At 37.5% G+C, this 20,304-nt stretch overlaps 4 protein-coding genes across 4 annotated transcripts; 1 reads left to right on the top strand and 3 right to left on the bottom strand.

The window, feature by feature from the left end:
• Positions 1-2,384: 2,384 nt before the first annotated feature.
• On the top strand, positions 2,385-6,265 carry GCK72_024330 (uncharacterized protein; the record flags this gene model as incomplete). The annotated part of the gene is made up of 6 exons (XM_053735833.1): positions 2,385-2,456; positions 4,844-5,026; positions 5,075-5,133; positions 5,529-5,671; positions 5,738-5,907; positions 6,056-6,265. 6 exons carry the CDS (start codon positions 2,385-2,387, stop codon positions 6,263-6,265), a joined length of 837 nt encoding a protein of 278 aa, XP_053579399.1.
• A 428-nt stretch (positions 6,266-6,693) lies between these two features.
• Positions 6,694-8,010, bottom strand: GCK72_024329 (uncharacterized protein; the record flags this gene model as incomplete). Its single annotated transcript, XM_003118409.2, has 5 exons — positions 6,694-6,986; positions 7,218-7,457; positions 7,521-7,619; positions 7,741-7,859; positions 7,910-8,010. 5 exons carry the CDS (start codon positions 8,008-8,010, stop codon positions 6,694-6,696), a joined length of 852 nt encoding a protein of 283 aa, XP_003118457.1.
• A 1,325-nt stretch (positions 8,011-9,335) lies between these two features.
• On the bottom strand, positions 9,336-10,438 carry GCK72_024328 (uncharacterized protein; the record flags this gene model as incomplete). The annotated part of the gene is made up of 6 exons (XM_003118084.2): positions 9,336-9,474; positions 9,625-9,718; positions 9,767-9,849; positions 9,898-9,989; positions 10,179-10,300; positions 10,354-10,438. 6 exons carry the CDS (start codon positions 10,436-10,438, stop codon positions 9,336-9,338), a joined length of 615 nt encoding a protein of 204 aa, XP_003118132.1.
• A 738-nt stretch (positions 10,439-11,176) lies between these two features.
• On the bottom strand, positions 11,177-12,800 carry GCK72_024327 (uncharacterized protein; the record flags this gene model as incomplete). Its single annotated transcript, XM_003117711.2, has 8 exons — positions 11,177-11,329; positions 11,376-11,475; positions 11,521-11,900; positions 11,946-12,043; positions 12,091-12,300; positions 12,355-12,448; positions 12,500-12,604; positions 12,651-12,800. The coding sequence occupies 8 exons, from the start codon at positions 12,798-12,800 to the stop codon at positions 11,177-11,179; spliced, it is 1,290 nt and encodes a 429-aa protein (XP_003117759.2).
• Positions 12,801-20,304: the final 7,504 nt, after the last annotated feature.

Genomic DNA, 20,304 nt, shown 5'->3' with positions numbered 1-20,304 from the left:
GATATGTGGGATAGGCGCTCAAAAAGATGCACTCGTCGAGAGAGATGCTCTTCACGGCTCTGACCACCACTCCAATCAGTTTAAAACACACTCTTGATTGTGCTTACATAGATGGGTGCAGCAAGGAATCAATAATCTACTCAAAAAACAAGAGAAAAAGAGGAGATGGTGAGAATGTGGCGGGAACACACGCTCCCCCTCTTCCCTCACCGCGTTTGGTGACCCATCGGACCGGCGAGAGACCTGCACACCATAAAGACGCAGGCAAGAATGGACAAAGACGAGTGATTTAATGCAAATGGTGTGAGGACATTGCGCAACATCCGTTTGGATAATCCGTACTTTTAATGAAGAGGTTGACGATGAAGAGGGTAGTACAGTAAATATAATAATGTATCATTATATTAAAATGAATAGATTTAAAATGATGCACTTATCCGGAGTATTTTATGGAAAAAGTGTTTGCATATTATGGGAATATCAAACATACTGTAAATACTATATTGTAACGTCACCTGTAATAGAATGGCACCTGTATTATAACGACACCCCATCTAAACTGAAAATTTATGAATATGATTATCAGGGTGTACTTTCTAGGTTCTGATTAGAAACAGCGAGTAATTTTAATGAATTTCTAAAACCACAAAATGTTTCTCGAAAGCATTTGAAAAACATAACGGCATGCCGTTATAATACAGTATTTACGGTATTTCTCATTAAAAATATTTTTTTTCAGAGTTCTTCATTTTAAAAAAAAATATATATATATATAATTACAGATTTCGATGTTTTCTAAAATCCATTACCACATCAAAAAACACATTTTTACGTTTGAACTGTGATTTCCATGAAACGAATATATTCAATTTTAAGGAGAAGAACATCCGATTGAATGGAATAGAGTACACATCCTCAAACATCAATCTTATTATCTATTCGTTTGACCAGATCCCTCGATTCAAACATGCCTTGCTCTCGTTTTTCTTCACTCTCATCAATTTCTATCTTCATTCGAAGTTTTTTTTTTGAAAAAAGTTCTGAGTATCCATTTGAGTTAGTCCAGAGCAGATTCGCGGATGGCGGTAACCCAATTTGTCAGTCTTTTCCCATCGTATAGCTCTTCCGTAGTTATTTTGCCATCGAATCTTCTTCCTTGGTTTCTATTTTTTTCGAACATTCATTTTTCTCACATTCAGCATATCAAGAATTTGCAATGTGTGAGACTTTTGCTAGAAACACATCCAAAGAATTACTTTGGAGCATTTTGTTCGTGTTTTTGCATGTCATGTTCGTCCTGCTACTAAGCTCAAGTTTTCAGACATACAAAGGAAGAAAGCAGCACAAAAAACGTATTTGTTCTGTTTACTGATACATTTTACATTAGTTCCTTGTTCAACTTGTACATATCTTGTATTCAATTCTCAACAAACCAATTGAAAGCATTTGTTGGTTGGTGAAACTATTAAAAGTTTTCTTTCTCCAACTCCTGCCACTCAGCTTCTCTCAGCCAAGTTTATGACTTGACAAATGAGAAAAAAACGAGAAGAGAAGACGAGTGGCACAGTTTTTTTTTGAAATTAGATAGCTCAGTATGTTGGAGTGCTCTAAACACAACTTGCTTAACTAGATCATGTTCTATGTATTCTTGAAATTTCAACCTTTGACTTTTCTTCTTTTCATCTTACTGCTAGTCGTCATGACAAAAGAGGCTCCCGTGAAAACTCCGACGGTGACTGAAAACATCTCACGTTTCAATTCTATTGTCTTCATTCTTTCACTCTTAGTTTGATTTCCTGACATATTCGAACATCACAGGAAAAAAACACAGAACAAAAAAAAGTTCCTTGTCAACAATTTCTTCAGTCTCCGAATACACTAGATTTGCATAATAAAACATAAGAAAAATGAAAGGAAAAAGAAAAAAACAGCTGTGATAAACAGCGTGAAGAAACCTGAATCAGACACCCAGAAACAAAAGAAAACAAACGGATTCTTGTCCGGTTTCCGTTTTTCTCTCTCAAAACTTAGATTCTTTTCAAGTATTCAGTTTAGTTAGTCATTTTTCCCAGAACATTTTCAGAGATGATATCATATAATATTTTTTCCCAAAGTTCTTATTCATAATAACATGTTAGCATGATCTCCTGAGAATACTCGAATTCTTACTTTTGTTTCTATGTGTCTGAAAATATTGTCCACTCGCCCACTCGTTGATAACCAGTCTCCCCGAATTCAGTGTTTGCCTTCTTGACTGTTTTTGTTCGATAACAACAAAGAGCATCTATATATAAATTCTTTCGTTTCTTTCTTTCGTCTCATTATTCATGTTCCCACATCACGTCATTTGTTGCCCTCATATTCTGAATATTTCCAGATTGATAATGAATGTCGAGATCCCTTCAATGCTTGTGACAAACGACGACGAGGAGTCCGTAGAGGTTGAAATGGATAAGGTAACGATTACAGACATTTGAGAGTTTTCCTCTCCATTTTTGAAACCTGATATAGGGAGGTCATGAGAATGGCTCTGCAACTACTGAAAACAATCGAATAACAAAACACAAACAAGAAGAACATTTCTATGAAATTTCTAGAATATACATAAGAATGTGAAATTTCTAGACAACATGATCATTTACTTTTTGAGCAGGAACTCCGCTAACGTAAGCCCTACGTAGGTGTCTTTCTGTTGACCAAAAAGATCTTCCCAAAGGGAATTCACAAATTCTCCAGTTCACTGAGTTTTGCTTCTTTTCTTAAAGCTCTGCCTAGCCCTCCTTCTTTTTTAGATTTATGATTTTTGGAAAAGTAATCTCACATTCAAAGAATGACGTGAATTAATAAGAAGAAGATAGACAAGTTCAGCTAATTTCTGCTTCTCTCATTGTACTCCATTTGTTCCACGCTTTCCAGTATTTCCACATAAATTCTGAAGTTTTTTTCATCTGACATCATTTGTATTTATGTTTGCCAAAATAATTTCCATATCCCATTACTCAAGTTTAGTGTGTTCTGAACTGGCTCCCGAAAAACTTGACCCCACTCTCTCATTTCCTGCTCCGACTCGAAGAAAAAACTCATTCTGTCACGTCTTCTTCCATTTTCACTTCTACTTCCTATCCGGGTTGAAGAAAATAATAGGGCCGAAGATGAATTCTTGTATACTGCTCTTTAGTCTCGAAAATTGCCGAGTTTGAAAAAAGAGCTGCTTTTTATCCCTTCAATTTCTTAGAGGGACACTCCGTAAAAAGCAAAAGCAATTGATGTAAATGAATTGAAAAAAAACGAAGGAAAAGCTCAATGAGAAATAAAAGAAAAAAGGAGGAGGTCGCGTCAGCATGTAGACCCAGACCGCTCTCTCTACGTCACAGCTCAAAGTGAGAATCGAGGGGGTGAATGTTGAAAGCACAGAGACAGTAGACATCGTTTTTTGAAATTGCTTCTCACTTCCCATATCATCAGCACAAGTTCTGATCATCTGTTCGAAGGCTGATATCCAGATGCTCTGAGACTTCGCTGAGGTTTTTGCTCTCAGGAGACCATGAGTCAATTTGCTTGTTATAATGGGCTCTCTTTCTAGAAATTTCGGCATTCTGGCTTTCAAGCCTCCTATTTCACATCATCAACTATTCATATATTTATTTATCTTTTTCTGCAGGGTTAGCTCAGCCCACTGAAACGTTCTTTACTCTTTATTCAATGGAATCCAATTTCTCGGAAGTACTCAGAATGTACTCAATAACTTCATTTTCATAGAAATAAGATGAACTACATTTTATTTTATATCTCTTTTCTTCTTTTTGTCAATCTACTCTATCTGAGAAAAGAGGTTTCCAGATGACCGAATCCTTGCTCCAATGTTGTTTTGTTTTGTTTCTTCCTTACTTTCTCCCGCCCCATTAATCCTTGAATTTCTTTCTTTTTCGATTACTTCCTTGTCTTCAGATGAGAATGAGAACGTAAGAAAAGGAAAACACTTGGGTTAGGTTCCAGTTTCTTTGCAGATTTTCAAACAAAAAAATACAATAAGAGAACTAGAACATACTCCATTCTCGTAGCCATCTACACACACTTACTATTGTTTTAGGGAGTCTTTGCGGCACCTCCTTCGTTTTTTTCAGGAGTGACGTTTTTCCTTTTTTTTGCTTTCTTTTCCTTCTCTGAATAAACATTCAGTCTGTTTTTTGTCTCAGCGGTGGGTGCTCTGCTTTATTTATAAACGTTAAGCTGACCTCATTTGTGTTTACTTTTTTTGACTTGCACATTTTGGTTTCTCCTAGAGAACATTTGGTGGGAAGCGGAAGTTTCTTGGAAAAAAGTTAGAGCGAGTGAGTTGGATTTCGAATTCCTCAATTTCCAAAACGTTTGCATTTTTCATGACTGTGACGATAGACGATTCTCTGGGGGCGAAATTTTGGAAACGAATAGCTCACGTTCTACAACTCGTGTGTATTTCAAAACAAACTTCATTCCTTCCGGTTTTGATATGTCTGAGACTGACTCATTTTCTCTTTTTTTTCATTTCATTTCTCATCTTCCATTTATATTCTGTTTTTTGTACTAGTTTCCTTGTTGGGCTCTTCTTTTTTGCTGCAAGGGATTTCCTAGAAAATTCCGAGAAATTCTTTAGAAATTCCTCAGAAATTGGGAGCATCCGACGAATACTCCTTCTTTCCTTCACTTGCATTCTTTTCATTTCATAATTTCATTTTCTTTCTGAAAATAATTTTATTTCGTGACGTATCTTTGCACCAGACAATAGGATCCAACGAACCAACCAGATAGCTCTTCTCTATTTAAAATACGTTTTTCTCTCTGATTTTTCATAATTTAATTCCAGATGGTTATCCATTGTGCTTCCCATCGTTCATCAACAGCCAGCGCATTTCTCATGCCAGATTTCACCAATCAAGATATAATATTAGAAGATAAATACGAGTACAATGATTCTTTGGACGCCATGATTGGTATGGGTGCATTCGGAGCAGTTTTCAAAGGACACGTCAAAGATTCAGATAATGTGGTATTGAAATTTAATGCCTCTCTTCTTTCGTCATGTGAATAGTTTCAGGTTGCCATAAAAAGAATGCTCAAAGTGCACGTAAAAGAAAGTGAATTAAAGATGATTAAGTAAGTTCTGAAATGTCATGATAGTTTTTGACAGTTCAGATTTTCAGAGAACTACACAGTGAATATTTGGTCGGAGTACTTGACATCTGCAATTTCGACGATTTCTATTGTTGTCTCATCATGGAACTCTGTGATTGTGATCTTGACCATCACATGCGGAACATCTCGGAGAAAGGGAGATTGAATGCGTCAAATTTTAGGCACGTTTTTAAGATGCTTTGCATAACAGATTGAGTGGATAAGCTTGAGAAAACAGAAGAGTAAACATGTTTTGATTCTTGTAGAAATAACGGGAAAAGGAAAAAGAATAAGGAAGTTGAATTTAGGAGTGAATGCGTTCTCTTTTTTCTGGAACCAAACTTCAAACCAGAAATCACTCAACTGTCTGCTTTCAGACTTCTTCTGGATAACATCGCTCGTGGATACAAAGCTCTTTATGAGTTGAAAATCGTTCATCGAGACATCAAACCACAAAACATACTGATCACTTATACGGATGCATCGAAACAAATTGCCTGCGCCAGGATTACCGACTTTGGTGTGTTTTGTGTTACGAAAATGTTTTTTGTGCTTTCAAACCTAATGGGATTCAATCAGTTTTCAGGTATTGCAAGAACCCTGGACGATGAAGGAGAGGAGTTGTGCAACGTCGCTGGCACATTCTATTACATGGCTCCAGAAGTTGGGGCAAATCTGTTAAAAACCTGTCAGTATGACTCAAAAGTCGATATGTGGAGTATTGGATGTCTTCTATATCAATGTGTAACTGGAGAGGTGAGCTTCTATTTTTTTGTTTTTATTTTCTTTTCCGAGTTCTTGAAGGACAAAGAAAAATATATCCCCCAAGAGACCACGTTGAAGTGGATGATGTGGAACGAAAACTGTGACGTAGATAACTTCATATTTCACTTTTCTTTTGCAGGTCCCATTCGACGAGTGCAGTCTTTGTAAGCTTTTCCTTTATGTGGCGGGGGCCAATTTCGACGCCTACGACCCTCCCGAGTTGCCTGTTGAGTTGAGTCAAGAGGTTTCTGGCATCATCCAATCACTTCTTCAACTTGACACCACTCAACGATGTACACCTACTCAGTTCTACAACAAAGCAATCACTTGGAGTCAACAAATATGTTAATTGTTTTTTTTCAATCATTCCCTTAAGAAATTTCCAATTGTAGTCAACAGAACTAAGTATTATCTCATACCTCTTCACGTAGAATTATCCACCTTCTAAAATTTCGAGAAAGAGAAAAAAGTTCGGGTTGGAAATGTTTTCGAACTGATTATATTCCAAAATTGTGTCAATAAAATGTTCATTGAATTAAAAAAAAGTAAAAATAGCAGACAACACAAAAGAAAGTGAGATCAGAGATGTAATATCTGTCAAACTGAATATTCAAAGTTAAAGAGGACATGAAACTGAATGTATCCGTGACAAACAGAATGTAGTAATCAGGATAGCCTATTAAAATACAAAACAAAATATAATCAATCACCGTCGGGTCACTTTACACATAACCGTACTAAAACGTGTTCATTGTTAACAAGATCTTATCCATCAATTCATTGCGTAATTCTCATATTGTCCTTCCCTTCTCTTTCTCTCTTCAAAGAGGCCAAGTCCTTTGTGACCAGTTGCAATGGATCAAAAGTACGATTGTAAGTATGCGAAAACGACGGAATTGGACTACCCACTAGTCTCCATAATCCTTCCCGAGAACTCAACTCAACACACGACAAGTATGGTGTGTTTTGGAGTAAGTAGTAGAAATCATCAGTTGATCTAATATCACCACCAACCAACTGTCGAGTACACGTTTCGAGGGAAGCACCATGAGCCACAATTAGAATGTTTCCTGAAATACATTTACTTTGACATTTCACTTTATGACATTTCGTGACATGACATGACATCAGGTACTAGACTTTTCTACGTGTGTTTTGTTTTTCCGGGACTGTGTTTTGACAATCACGAGAAGTATCAATATCTCAACAATAAATCATATTTTCCAGAACTTTCCAGTTCGTCATATTTTAGAATCTCAAAACATCAGAACAACAAAATATAAACTTTTATATCTGTTTACCTTCAGGGTATTCCGCAAGCAGTTTGTTCATGGAACTGAACGATCGTTGATAATAATCCACCATTGTCTCACTCATACGCAATTCCTTGTCTGTATAGCATGGAACATAGTTTTCTTGAACTGGATATCCCAGTTTCTTCAAATCTTTCGGTGGAATCCAACACGGTTTTGCATACTTTGCCCAAGCCATCCATTCATATAGTCCGGGCTCTACTGAAAACTGAAGCCGCTTGTCAAGGCCTGAAATAAGTTTGTGTAAAACATTGCCAGCTGTCAGAGAGAACTTTTTAAAACATTACGCACCCATTCCTTTCAAAAGACCAATTGTCGTTTGAATGCATCTCAGGGCTGGAGAGCAGAACACGTGATTGATTTCGATTCCATTGTCTCGTAGAGCACGTCCTGAAAATTGAAAAAATAATTGAAGAGACCTTTTATGTAGTTTCAAAATACTCAATATTTCATAGTGATTGCAAGATTTTTTTACATCAGAACGTGCCAAAATTTTAGAAAAGTCCCTCACCGGTTAGTTTTGACTGGAGATAACCAATTTCAGTTAAAGGTGTATCCGCATGGAATCCTTGCCACCCGTCAGGTCTTTTTGGAAGAGTTCTTGGAAGATTAATATCAAGTGGGCGGTATCTGAAACATATTTCTTTATATTTTTAATCTCATAGTTTCGTTTCTCAAACCTTCCACGACTATCAAAAGAGTTAATCCAAAGCCCAGATTTTCCAAAAGCAAAATCGCATCTTTCACCGTGACGGATAATGAATACTCTCCGTTCCGGCATTGTTCTGAAAAATAGAAATAAATACAACGAATTACTATGAAATTGAGAACGAACACTATTGAAAGTGTATATGTAATATTATTCGAAAGTGAATTGAAATGAAATGCGAAATATGAAAAGGGAAACAATAAAAGAAGATGCGCAAGGATAGAGATAGTACAATATATTGAAGAGACATAAAGAGAAAAAGAGAAGAAAACAGTGGAATCGAACCTGAATTCGGATGGATGCGTGCCAATAACTTCGACAAGCCGATTCACCCAACCAGTACAACACACATTTGAACCCAAACAACTGACAAAATCTCAAGGACGATCAATAGAGTAGCGAGACGCGTCAATTGTGAACAATGACAGGCAAAACCAAAAGACAACGCGATGAAAAAACGGTTTTGATACTGATAAGAAACAATTCATACTCCGTAACGAAATGGCATAGTAAAAGTAGTAACATTGATTGCAATTCGTGAAATAGTGTATTTATTTTTTAGAAATCGAAAGAAATTGGTTTGACCTCGGTGTTTGGACAAGACAGAATGGGGCGTGGAACAGGAACCAAATTGGACGAATTCACAAAAAAATCTAACGAGCGCAACATAATTGAGTTGAATTCAAAAGGCACTTTTGCAATGGTCAATTGAAAAACACCTGAAGACTGGTCAAAAATGTAAACATTTTGATTCTTGAAATCCGGTTGCTCAGAAAATCAATGAACATTATTATTTGATGAATGAAATTGAGAAAACAAGGTCTCAATAGTTACTTTGTGAAAATGCAGCAGTTTGATCACTGAATTCTGTTGCACAATAACTTTGAAATAACAAGATTTGTCACTTTTTAATTTTTTAAATTTTCCAACCAACTATGGATGGAATATAAAGCAGTGAAAAGAAACGGAAAAAGACAATACGAGCGGTTGGTAGGCCGGGTTTTGTTTGCTGAAAGAATTCAAAACTTTCTCTAGTGCTGGTGCTCTACAGTCGCACCGCATTTAACAAATAACAAACAGTAAAGGAAAGAATGGACATCTGCGTTCCATTTTTCAGAAAAAAATGATTGAAAGCAAAACTTTTTTAAACAAATTTATATATCATGGCAACGAATGTCAGACAATGGGGAAAAAGTGAGAGAAACAATGGGAGACAATCAATGACCCGTCAACAATGGGGAATTTTGAAAAGTTCGGCGGAGCAACAGGAAACTATATGTCGAGCAGTGAAAAGATTATGAAATCAAAAAAAAAACCGTAAGAAATAGACAGACAAATCACAACTAGGACAATCAACTTTGAATATGCATTATTATTACTTCTAAGCGTGTAATTCTCTAGAAGAGGTGCTCCTCTTCCGGCCAGGTCTCCCACGGAGCTTTCTTCTGATGATGAACCATTGGAGCGTCGTTTCTCTCGACTGGAAGATTCAACTTGATAGTGCCTCCCTCTTCTAGGTGGTCTCGGAAATAGCGTCTGGAATAAAACATATTATTTGGAAGGTTTCGTCCTACGATTGCTGAACAATTCGTCCTCTGTCTATACAAGAAGCGGAATTTTTTGAACTAAAAGTTGCTGGATTTTGATACAAACATCTTCCTGAATCGTGGAGCACAAGGTACTTACCCAGTGACAGGAGCGATATATACACATGGAATCTCCGCCCGATCCAATGACTCGTCGGGTATCATGTTGACGTAGTACTGACGGAATCCGAATTCTGAAAACAGACAGACGTTTGGTTAAACCAAGTATTTGGAAGACTCACCATAGTTTTGCGAATCTGTTACCATAACGACAGAAGCACCAGCTTTCTCTCCGTTTATGGCTTTTACTGTGAATGAGCAGTCTCTGAAATAAATTATTGTTTAATTTCAAGTAATGGAATGAAAGAAATACCCTCTCTCCATGAGAATGACTGTTGGCGCGTAGATTTCGTTACGAAGAGGATCGCATCCATTTATTGGGTCAGCCAGGACCATTTCCAAATTCTGAAACCAATTTTATTCTGAAGTGACAGTTCACTTATGCTTATGCATTTTTAAATGGCTTCAGAGGTTTGAAAAGCAACGCTTGAAAAATCTTCAATTAGTTTTGTTTTCAGATGTTTATTGATTTATGCCAGCTGATGAGTCATGAGCACTAATTTTCTGGAAAGTTTAGGGCAAAATGCTACATACCTTCAGAGTCTTGTTGGCACCATCCGGAAAATGTGTTCCAAGCATGAATGCGTGTTTCATTTGATAGGTGTAGGCGAGCATATACGGCTCTGTGACTGTGAAGAGAATATTGTCTTGATTAACTGAAAAATGAATTAATTCCCTAATTTTTCCATTCATTGGCAAAGAAACTCACCAACTTCTTCATATTCTCGAGGGATTTTGGCAATAACTGATCCGATAATTAGAAGGAAACAAAATATCCACCCGCGATGTTTCATTTTCCCCGGAAATAGTGAATCAGATGAGAGAAATCATGCGTTGGAAAAAAGGTGAAAATACATATATGACGGATGGTGCAAACACCGCGACGGGAGAATGCACACATTGTCGTCAGAACACACCGCCTAAGGCAATACGCGTTCCTTCGTTGCCAGGTTACAAAACGTGTGACTTGCATGCTCCTGAGATATTCGAGAAGAATCAATAGACTACAACGTCTAGGCAAATCCAATTGGTTTTGCGAATGGATAACATGTGGCTTTGAGGAATAGAAATGGGTAAAACGAGGGAAGACATGTGGTGGAGGAGAAATCAAATGGACAATGAAATGATTTTGTTTCGAATCATAAAAAATTTTTAAAAAAAGGTTTTGCTGGTGACTGTGATAGTAAGATTAGACATTGTACTCAGTAAGCTCTCAATAAGATTGGAAGAAAATGAGTAGAATAATGTGCAGTGAATGACTTCAGGAAATGATAGCAGACAGCTTAATTTCCTTTGAGATTTGAGTTTTGTGAGACAATTAATTTGAGCTCAGTTTGAAAGGAATGCATTCTCGTACTTTGGCATTTCTGTTGTAGCATAGAACATTCAAGACGGTTGCATCAAATGGCACTTCGATTTTTTCTGTTCTACCAAAAATCCGACACATAAAACAGTATGGTTCATTTTAAAACTTCAAAAGTTAAATATTTATTTATGAAAGTTATATAAGAATAAGAAAATAAAAAGTCAGATTAATACTTTTCTTCTTCCACTGCGGCACTTCGTATAGTGTTCATGATGCGATTTTCAGTTTTGATTGTTTGCGCGATCACACATAATTTTTTGCTCTGCTTGGAAGATGTAGGGAGAGTAGCAAAGAATGGGTACTTGTTGACGTGTTGCAGCTGAAATTAGTACAAATTTAGTTAAGATTATCAAAACTTTAGCTACCTGTGCTTTGTTGCAGAGACTTCTCTCTTTTTCATCAAGTAAGGGTATTGGTTTATCCTGACGACACAAATTGTAAACTGGTCGATCAAGAGGATCAGTGCTAAATCAAAAATCTTTAAATTCAATCAGCAAAATTTCTACTTACGGGTCCCCTGAGTTAACATGATCAATTAATGGAACCGTCCCAATGACAACCGGAATACTCAAATCTATAACATCCATTCCATTCGATCTCACTTTAATGGCAAATGTATATGTGATCGCTAAGATTCTTTGCATGTTTGATGACGAGGAGATTGATTGTCTCGACTTTTGACTTGTCAGGGATAATCTGCCGAGTTGCGACTTGCGTCGAAGTTGGAACTTGTTTCCGTCCAGCTGTCCAGACCGGAAAAGAATCGGAAGTGGAGTAGATGGAGCAGTGCAGGGAATATGTACTTTTTTGTCGATCTTATTGACACAGCCTTCTTCAATATACATAGCCATCAGATCTTCTTGGATTAAATGATTGTCCACAGTTGCATTCTAAAAATTGCAAGTAGTTTTGGTGAACCAGTAACTATCCTATACCTCAACATCTTCCTCCACATCATTCCCAAATCTTGTGTTTCTCATAAGACAAACCGATACCTTCTCGATCCTTCGATCGCTTTTGTTTTCTATTTTCCCTAAAAAAAACCACACATATCAAGACAAAGAAGGATATATCAAATACCAATAAACGGGATGGCCTCGCCACAAACAAATGCGCTTCTCTCAAAGGTCAGGTGAAGTCTTATATGGCCGCCAGTGCAAGCAAACCATCCAAACTTCCGTTGCTCAAACTCGGTCTTTGGTTCAAACCATGTCTTTGAGATCTTGTTGAGATCCAAAGGCTCAACTACCGTAATACCACGAACAGCTTTCACGAGACTTGGAGTTCCAGCTGAATATGAACTTTTGGGTAGCAAAGATCTCACTAGTCAGTCTGGCGTTTTACCTGCAGTTTTGTATTCCATGGTGCATTGAATAACATATTGAATATACCCCTTCGAGCTGTAAACAGATGTTGGAAGCTGATCCGGAAGGGTTTCCTGTACAAAAAAGCTATATTCATACATCTTATTTTCAAGAGAAACAAAAACCTCAATAGCTATAGAATATTCCGGTTGCGAAACCACCAATGGGTGAGATATAGCATTCGAGAACTTTTTCATATACGTCATGTTTTCTTGTAACAACTCATCTTTCTGAAAGTAACAAAAATGCATCAAAATGTAAGGATTTGTCACAAACCTTTCCTTTGCAGTGAATTTTACCGTACCCGTGGAATAGAATACGGAGTGATGTGATTTCAATAGACCCATCAGAGATTTTCAGGTTGAGTTTTCCTTGGATGGTGTCACCCCAGCTATAGCAAGCATCCTTTTTGGATAATTCCAGCATACATTCTAGAAGATTCTCTTCACAAGACAACTGTGGCTGAAAATTTGGCGACAAATAATTTATATTAATTAGTAGTAATCTATGAAAAACCCATATAACTTACCGTGTGCAACATCGTTCACCAAAAAACTCCGAGACAAAATACTAATGACTAATATTGAGTTCAGTGAAAAAATAAAGAGCTCTTACGGACTCTTCTGCTCGAATATATCTTGTGTGTCATGCACCTATGGTTTGTGACAAATAAGTTCCGGTGATTATGTAAGAGAAGGAGGGCCAGCGGTCCAGCTCGTGTGGTCCAAATCGGAAGTGGCCACTCTTGTGAAATAAATGACTGATTCAGTAGTGTACAACATTACCATAGGATAGGATAGGACCACAATGATCACACTTCCTGTACTATGCAGCAAATGGTCTGACTTTTGAGCTAGATCGATGGAGGCTTTTGAGCCATTTATTATCTGGTTGTCAATCATTCAAAACTATTACGTTTGTAGCTTCGGTAATAAAGAAGAGAACAATGATAGGGCGAGCGAATGATTGGAACAGAAATGAAAAGACACATGTGTACTATATTTTATGGACCTCTCTGGGCGACATGATAAGGAAAACGAGATTACTAAATAGCAGAACGCATGGCGTTAATAGTTTATTTGTTGGATGGAAACAGTTTACGAGACAATTCCGATAATGTGGTGGAGACGAAGGTGAGTGATATTTTGTATGCAATTCCCAAAACTGTTTTTCTTAATCTTGTGATACTTCACATTCGTTTCTTAGATACTGTGTGAACCAAGTCATTCCAATTACCAAACGACCTTGCTCTCTATCTTCTTCTCCTCTCCTATTTCCTTCGGTTCGATTTCCACTTTCCCAATAAAAACCGTACTTCAAAAAGAGAAAAAAACGGATGGCGACAGAGTTTTGAAACGAATGAACGCACGAATCTTTGATTCCATATCAAGCCGCTTTCTCGCTCATTTTTCTTTCTTTCTCCCAGCGGCGGCCGAAACAATCTCCGACAAAAAGCTGTACAGTCTTTTATGGAGAGACTTGTGAGAGATGGGAGGTCATCACCTACACCGCTTATCTACCTATTTGCACAACCCCGTCCGTGCGTCAACTATCTTGGTGAGCTTGTCTCGGAGGACCGCACTCTTAATTCATCTGATCCCCTCTTTTTTGGTTATTGGCGCATGTTTCTCTCAAGTTGCATCCTTTTCTGAAACCACCCATGTAATGCCGTGTGAAGTTTCCGCCTACATCTTCTTATCCATTTCTATGCGGTCTACTGATTGCCTAATTCACTAATCAAATCTGTTCCTAAGAGCTTTTCTATCTTCTCCTCATTTTCCAGTTACTTTCTTCTCACTGTATTATGCAACCTTTCTTCCAACCTATCTTCAATGTTTTTCTTAAGTGCAAACAGGCCAAAAAGTGGTTAGATGGTTAGAACGCGTCTGACGAAGACGACCTACTTTTCCGCTTCAATTTGCAACTAGTACTTCCGCACGCTACGCTCTCCTCTCGTACCTTCTCGTATTTCATTAGCCTCACACCTGTCACTGGTTTTTTGTTTCTGAGGATCTCACTTACATATATATTATTTATTTGCTTTATTTAGTGAATTGAAGCTCCATTTTGTATTTACTTAATTTTATGGAAAATTACTATTATTCGCGCTGTAACTGTAATTCTCATCTTTAGACAATATCTCAGACTATGACGTTTTTCCTATATATAGTTCATCTTGAAGAAGCACAGGTCAAACACTTTTTTTTCGAACACTGAACCTGCTTTTTGTCTTCTTTGTTTGCCAATTGGCCCTATGTGACTCATAATCGGGCCCGGTGGAAAGGTAGAAAATCATTCAAAATGAGACAAGGACCTGCATCCATTCCGCAATCAGCTGAACGTCAAGTCATATTTCTTTCCAAATGTTTCTAATCAAGTCGTTCTTCTTCTTTCTTTTTTTTTTCCTAGGAAAACATGATCATTCTCTCTTCAGACTCCAGTTTTTTGTATCAAAGAAAAGAAGCTATAGGCAACAAAAACGATTTGATCATATTCCTTCATTCTTATCACATTATCGATTGTGGATTCACTCCTCTTTTTTTGGCGGCGTTTTTTTCGTACCCTTTTCCCAGTGAATAAATATTCTGATCATATGGATGAATGAACGATTGAATGACGTCTTTTGGGGTGTCCTATATTTTTAGTCCTCTCACTGTTAATTCTTCAAAAAGGAAAGCAGAAGACGTTCGGACTAGTTTGGAAGTCACGAAGTGAGAAGTAAATGACCAGTTTCTGTGTGCGCTCAGTTCTGCCAGTTTTCACCGGATTTTGAATAGAAACGAAATGCCTCGAAAAGCTTCAATCAAAATTCGGACGACGATCGTCGAGAAAGCGATGAGACGACAAGTCTCCGGTGAGAATTGGCGAATCCTACCCGTTCGCCATCGTTGAGGAACATGTCTCAATCCGCTTTTATGAAACGAATACAAAAACGGATCACCATCCTCTTTTGAAATCCTCGCGCCAATCCGTCCATTATACACTGACTGTAAAACGACTCATCGGCCCGCACTGCTAGTAGTCCGCATCCTTTTTGACCTCTAGTACCCTTAATATACGGTCAGTTTTGCATATATATCCTCCTCATTTTCTCTACCTCCTCACTATCCTCTTCTCCGTCGTTTTCTTTCTGTGGCCATATGGCGATCTCACCATTTGACCCTTTTTCCGCGCATCTAATCATTAGTCATCTGCTCGTTTTCCACTGGTCCCTTGTTTTCCTATCATCGGATCTTTACACTAACGACATCTTTTTCTTTCTGTAGGTGACGCTCATCCGTTCACATCATTCATCTTTTCCAATGTTTTCTGTTTTCCTCGGGTGTAAACTTAGCAAACACACCTTAAAATTTTTGTTTTAAACCGCATTCTGTCCGACAATTGATGATTGATGCAATCCATAATTTGTGGAGTTCTCTTTTCTTCACCAAGATATTAATCAGACACACTCGATCACTTCAGGTCTCTTCTCAAATAAGTCGGTGTCTTTGAGGTACAGTAATTATTATAAAGTGAATTATTATATAATGAACAATCAAATAATGGCATCTAAAAATATATTAAAGGGTAATATTGAAGCATTACAAACTGTTTTTTTCTCTTCATGCTTTCTGATCATTCAAAAGATAGCCTACCATTCCATTCAGATTTTCATTCTTTATTCACACCAATTTGCATATTTAATCTTTCTTAGTGTTGTTCTTAATACCACAATTTGCATACAAATCTCATTCTAACGTTTACCATTTTTCTTCGGTTCAGCTCACACGAATTTTCTACTGTCAGCTATTTTAGTCATTCACAGATTACTACTTCTCAACATTTGTGTTTCTAAATGGTTTCTTCTAAGCGCTATATCTATCCGTATAGAGGAGATCCTAACAATTTCCTCTATTCAAAACGTTTTTTTTTTTACGTCTGTCCGTCGTCTCAGCCATCAGAATCGTACGAGCCAGGCCGTTGGCATCAACTGGTTGTTCGTCGTGTTCTACGTGCTTGAATTCATCAATCAACCGTCATAATATTATAGACGCGCCGTGAGACGTGTTGATTCTTTTCTTTACCAACTGCTAATTGTTTGGCCTCTTCGAAAGCGTCAATTAGAGTTATCCGAACAGAAATGTTTTCGTGAGGGCCACATTCTTCCCTTCTTTCTCTCCCACCCGTGCACTAATCAACATATTTAGAGGTTAACCTCCCCCGTTCGTCTCGCTTTTTCCCACCATATACGCTTATGTTTGCTAATTATTGAGCGGCTCATTTGGTGGGTGTGGCGGTGGTGTTGGTCCGTGCTTCACTTCTGTCAAATTATGGCCTTTTATTCTATTGAATGAGATTCTGCCAAAAGCTTACAGGTTGTCATTATATGCTTTTATCGCAACTTGCTCTGAGAGCAATAATAATAGATCTCTAATTGAGACGAGTTTGAAGAATTTTCCCTTGTTCGACTGTTTTTTTTTCATTTTGGACGAAACATTGTTTCTCCATTTTTAAATGGGAAAACAGTCCCATTAATGTTCACGTTCTCACTCTCTGTCTCCATCTTTTCTTCTTTTCCAATTGAAGCGATACTTGAGTAATAAAAAATGGAAGCGTTGCTTTGTTTTCGTCTCAAGTTTTATTCTAGATTTCACCCCTCAAAGTATTCCATGAAAATCATAGTTTGACATTGTTCATAAGTCAAGTATCTATTTCCAACAATGGTCAAGAATAGTCAAGAATAAGATCACAGACAAACCACTTATTTGTCATTTCCGTCAACACTGTATAGACCACCTTCACCCACTTCCACCCATCTCAATTCCAATTTCTCACTCTCTTATCGCTTTCAACGACACTTGAATTCTGACACATGAGAAGCTCTTCAGGTAGTCCAACCATTCAAGGGTCTTGCCTTGTTCTCGACTCATTTTTTTGCTGCCTTTTCGCATGCTTCGCGTATCACTCCGCACTGTATTTCTCGCATGTGCGCACACGACCGCGTGGGGCAAGCGTCAATGTCTTGTATTTGTGTCAATGTTGTCAAAGATCTAGAGACTAAAGCCTTCTTGCCCGAGAACACGTCCTGTCTTTGGGTTGTGTAATGGCAAGCTCATCGGTCCGCGCGGAAGAGGATGATGCGATGTGTCAAGTACCAGTCCTAGACACTCTTCCTTCTCTAGCTGATATTCATTTTTCCTGAGAATAAAAACTGAGACACAAACAAACACAAGTCTTCAAACTAAACATTTTGTTCCTCCCCTATTTCTACTTTTCCTTCATCTCTTCTTCCCATTTTTATTTCTTTCCACTTTTTTATTCTGTTTCATTGTCATCCAGAAGACTTTTCCGTAAACTGCGCGAAACGGCTAATTATGCGACACAGATCGGAAAATCACTGAGAAAAGACTGTCGTATAATAGAAACTGCAAACATCACCGTCCTCTTCATTCCATTTTTTGTTTTTCTTTCTATTTTCCTCACCTTCAATTCTGGTTTTATTTTTCCTGGTGAGAATAATGACAATGAAAATAATCAAATGACATTCTGATATGTTACTATAGATCACGAGTAGGGAAATGAATGACAAGAATTTCTAGTTTTGGTTTTCATCCTTGATTTTTAATTTTCAATTTTCAAATTCCAACGTACTCCTTGCTATACTTCAATCTTCGCCCACTTTTGGACGACTATACTATAAAAAGCGATAAATTTGAATGAGCCAGGAAAAACGGAAAACTCTTTTTTTCTTTTGGCGTGCGCCTCTAAAATAGTAATATTCTGCTTGGAGCTTTTTCATGTCTCTCTTCTTTTTTTTCTTCCTAATTCCTTTTCCAACACGCAGCGTCAAATATCGGAATGTTGTGTTTCCAATTAGTTGGCTCTTCCGAAGACGACGTGTCAGACACCCCATTCAATGAGTACTGAACAAGTCGTTAAAGTTAGTTCCAAGTGGAAAAGCCGTGTCGAGAAAAGAGAGCGCAGGTATAATATTCTTCAAAAGTGAAATCTTCTGCTTCTTTGTCGTCTTTTTCTGTTTCCTTGCGCTCTTTTTTCTCGACATTATTATGTACACCTTCTCCTGCAAATTACTTTGTTTCTCTTCTGTCGGTTTTCGTTTTGTATGTTTTTGCATGTTTCATTGGTGGCGTTGTGAACGAACATCCGGAATACTTTTCGTTTCTTTCTTCAGTTTCCGTATTGTTTTCTCTCTTAAATTGACTCAATGAATGATAACAGATTTCTTTGACAATCGAAAAGTTGTTGACAATTCTTCCATTCAGAAATATTAGAAACTTCATAACTGTCCAGTTTCCCTTCATATAACAAAATCTCATTTAATTTTGCTTCCGAAACGTTTCCGCTTCTACTCTGCCAGCGTTAGGGCTGTCCACTTTTATTTGCATTTTCCTCATGTGCAACAGAATCTGTGTGAGTCTTGCCCCTCATCCAGTGTTTTACTTTTTACCAAGAAGCTTAGAAAGATGATATTAATTTCAGTTGGCAACAGAAGAAAAATGAGGAGAAAAGGGGAAGAAAAGGATACGCGGATTCCCCAAAGGAATCGTACTTCTTTTCTCAAAATATATTCTCTCCCACTTCTCCCACCAACCAATAAAAAGAGGTTGTATGCGTCTAACGCTAAAAACGGACGAACAAAAAGCCATTTGTTTCTGTCATCTCATCGTCCAGCGATTCGTGCTGCTTCTAGTGTTTTTCACGCTTCCACAAAAAAGATGAAGCTCAAAAATTGCTTTTCAAGTGGTCATTTTTTCGTTTTAACACAGACACAAATGTTGTGCTCTTCAAGAATATTATTTTGCATCTGGAATTCAAAAAAAATTTTGCAAGATTGGCTCAATGTTTCAGTAACATCTATATAATCTCTCGGTATTTTTTTTTGTTGAAAAATATGTAAATACGAAATTTTACACCTCCTTTGTCATGTATTCATCGAATTTTTTCTACAATGCTGATTCAACAGTTATTCGTTTTTGTACTTTTTGAAATACATAGCTTGTACTACGAAGAGTTGCACTTTTCGAATTTGACCGCAATGTGACATTTCTTTTGCAACTATGTTCTAATCTAGTTGCACTTTTCTGAACGAAAATGAATTAGTCGTCTTCGTGCAGGGCTCCCAAAGTGAATTGAGTTTCAATTACTCTTTATTCATTGACTCATTTGGAAACGTTTCATTCAAAAGTGAAGTGCATCCTATCCATCCTCTGATCTCGTGTTCGGTGTTCAAAATCGCACTTTGTTTGAGTTCGCCGACGCGATCGCCGTGTGTGTTTTTTATCCAATTTTCTATTCACTTCTTTTCCGTTACCTCTTTCCTTTTTTCTCGTTTTGGGTCATCTCATTTCATTAGCAAACAGCACGCTTGTTGTTACAACTAATGTATATGTACTTTACTGTAATCCTATTCTCTTACAAACTTTTTTTTCCAATCTCATCGAGAAAGAAAGAAAAAACGAGAAGAAAATACCAAGAAACGTCAAGAGAGAAAGGAGCGTGATTTCCTATTCCACTTATCTTCTCGCTTCCTCAATATGAAAAGGAGTGTGAGGATGAAAGACGGATTCATTTCCGAACAACCGGCCCATAATTTAACTGGAGGTCGCTTGACTGTCAAGAGACAAAAACGTTGACTCAGCGGGGGTCTTTCCTCTTAGGTTTTTTGGCGAATCCGCTTAGACAGATGTCATTCCTATCATTTCGCGTTTTGTGGTGGCATATTCTTAGCTATGGATGATCACATTGAAATTTCATCTAGTTTATCGTCAATCAGGTAAGAATATACAGTTTTTTGATGAAAGGTTTTTTTCGGATGAAAGTGGAGATACATCAAAATATGTGGTTCGAAGAACCGAGCAAAGTTTCAATGGGTTATATCATTTTATTTTGAATTCAAGTATAAAAAACTACATGTAGAAACTTCTTGATA

This window comes from Caenorhabditis remanei, chromosome X (genome assembly GCF_010183535.1).
Source record: "Caenorhabditis remanei strain PX506 chromosome X, whole genome shotgun sequence".
Taxonomy (NCBI): Eukaryota; Metazoa; Nematoda; class Chromadorea; order Rhabditida; family Rhabditidae; genus Caenorhabditis; species Caenorhabditis remanei.
This window is presented reverse-complemented; position numbering and strand designations above follow the sequence as displayed.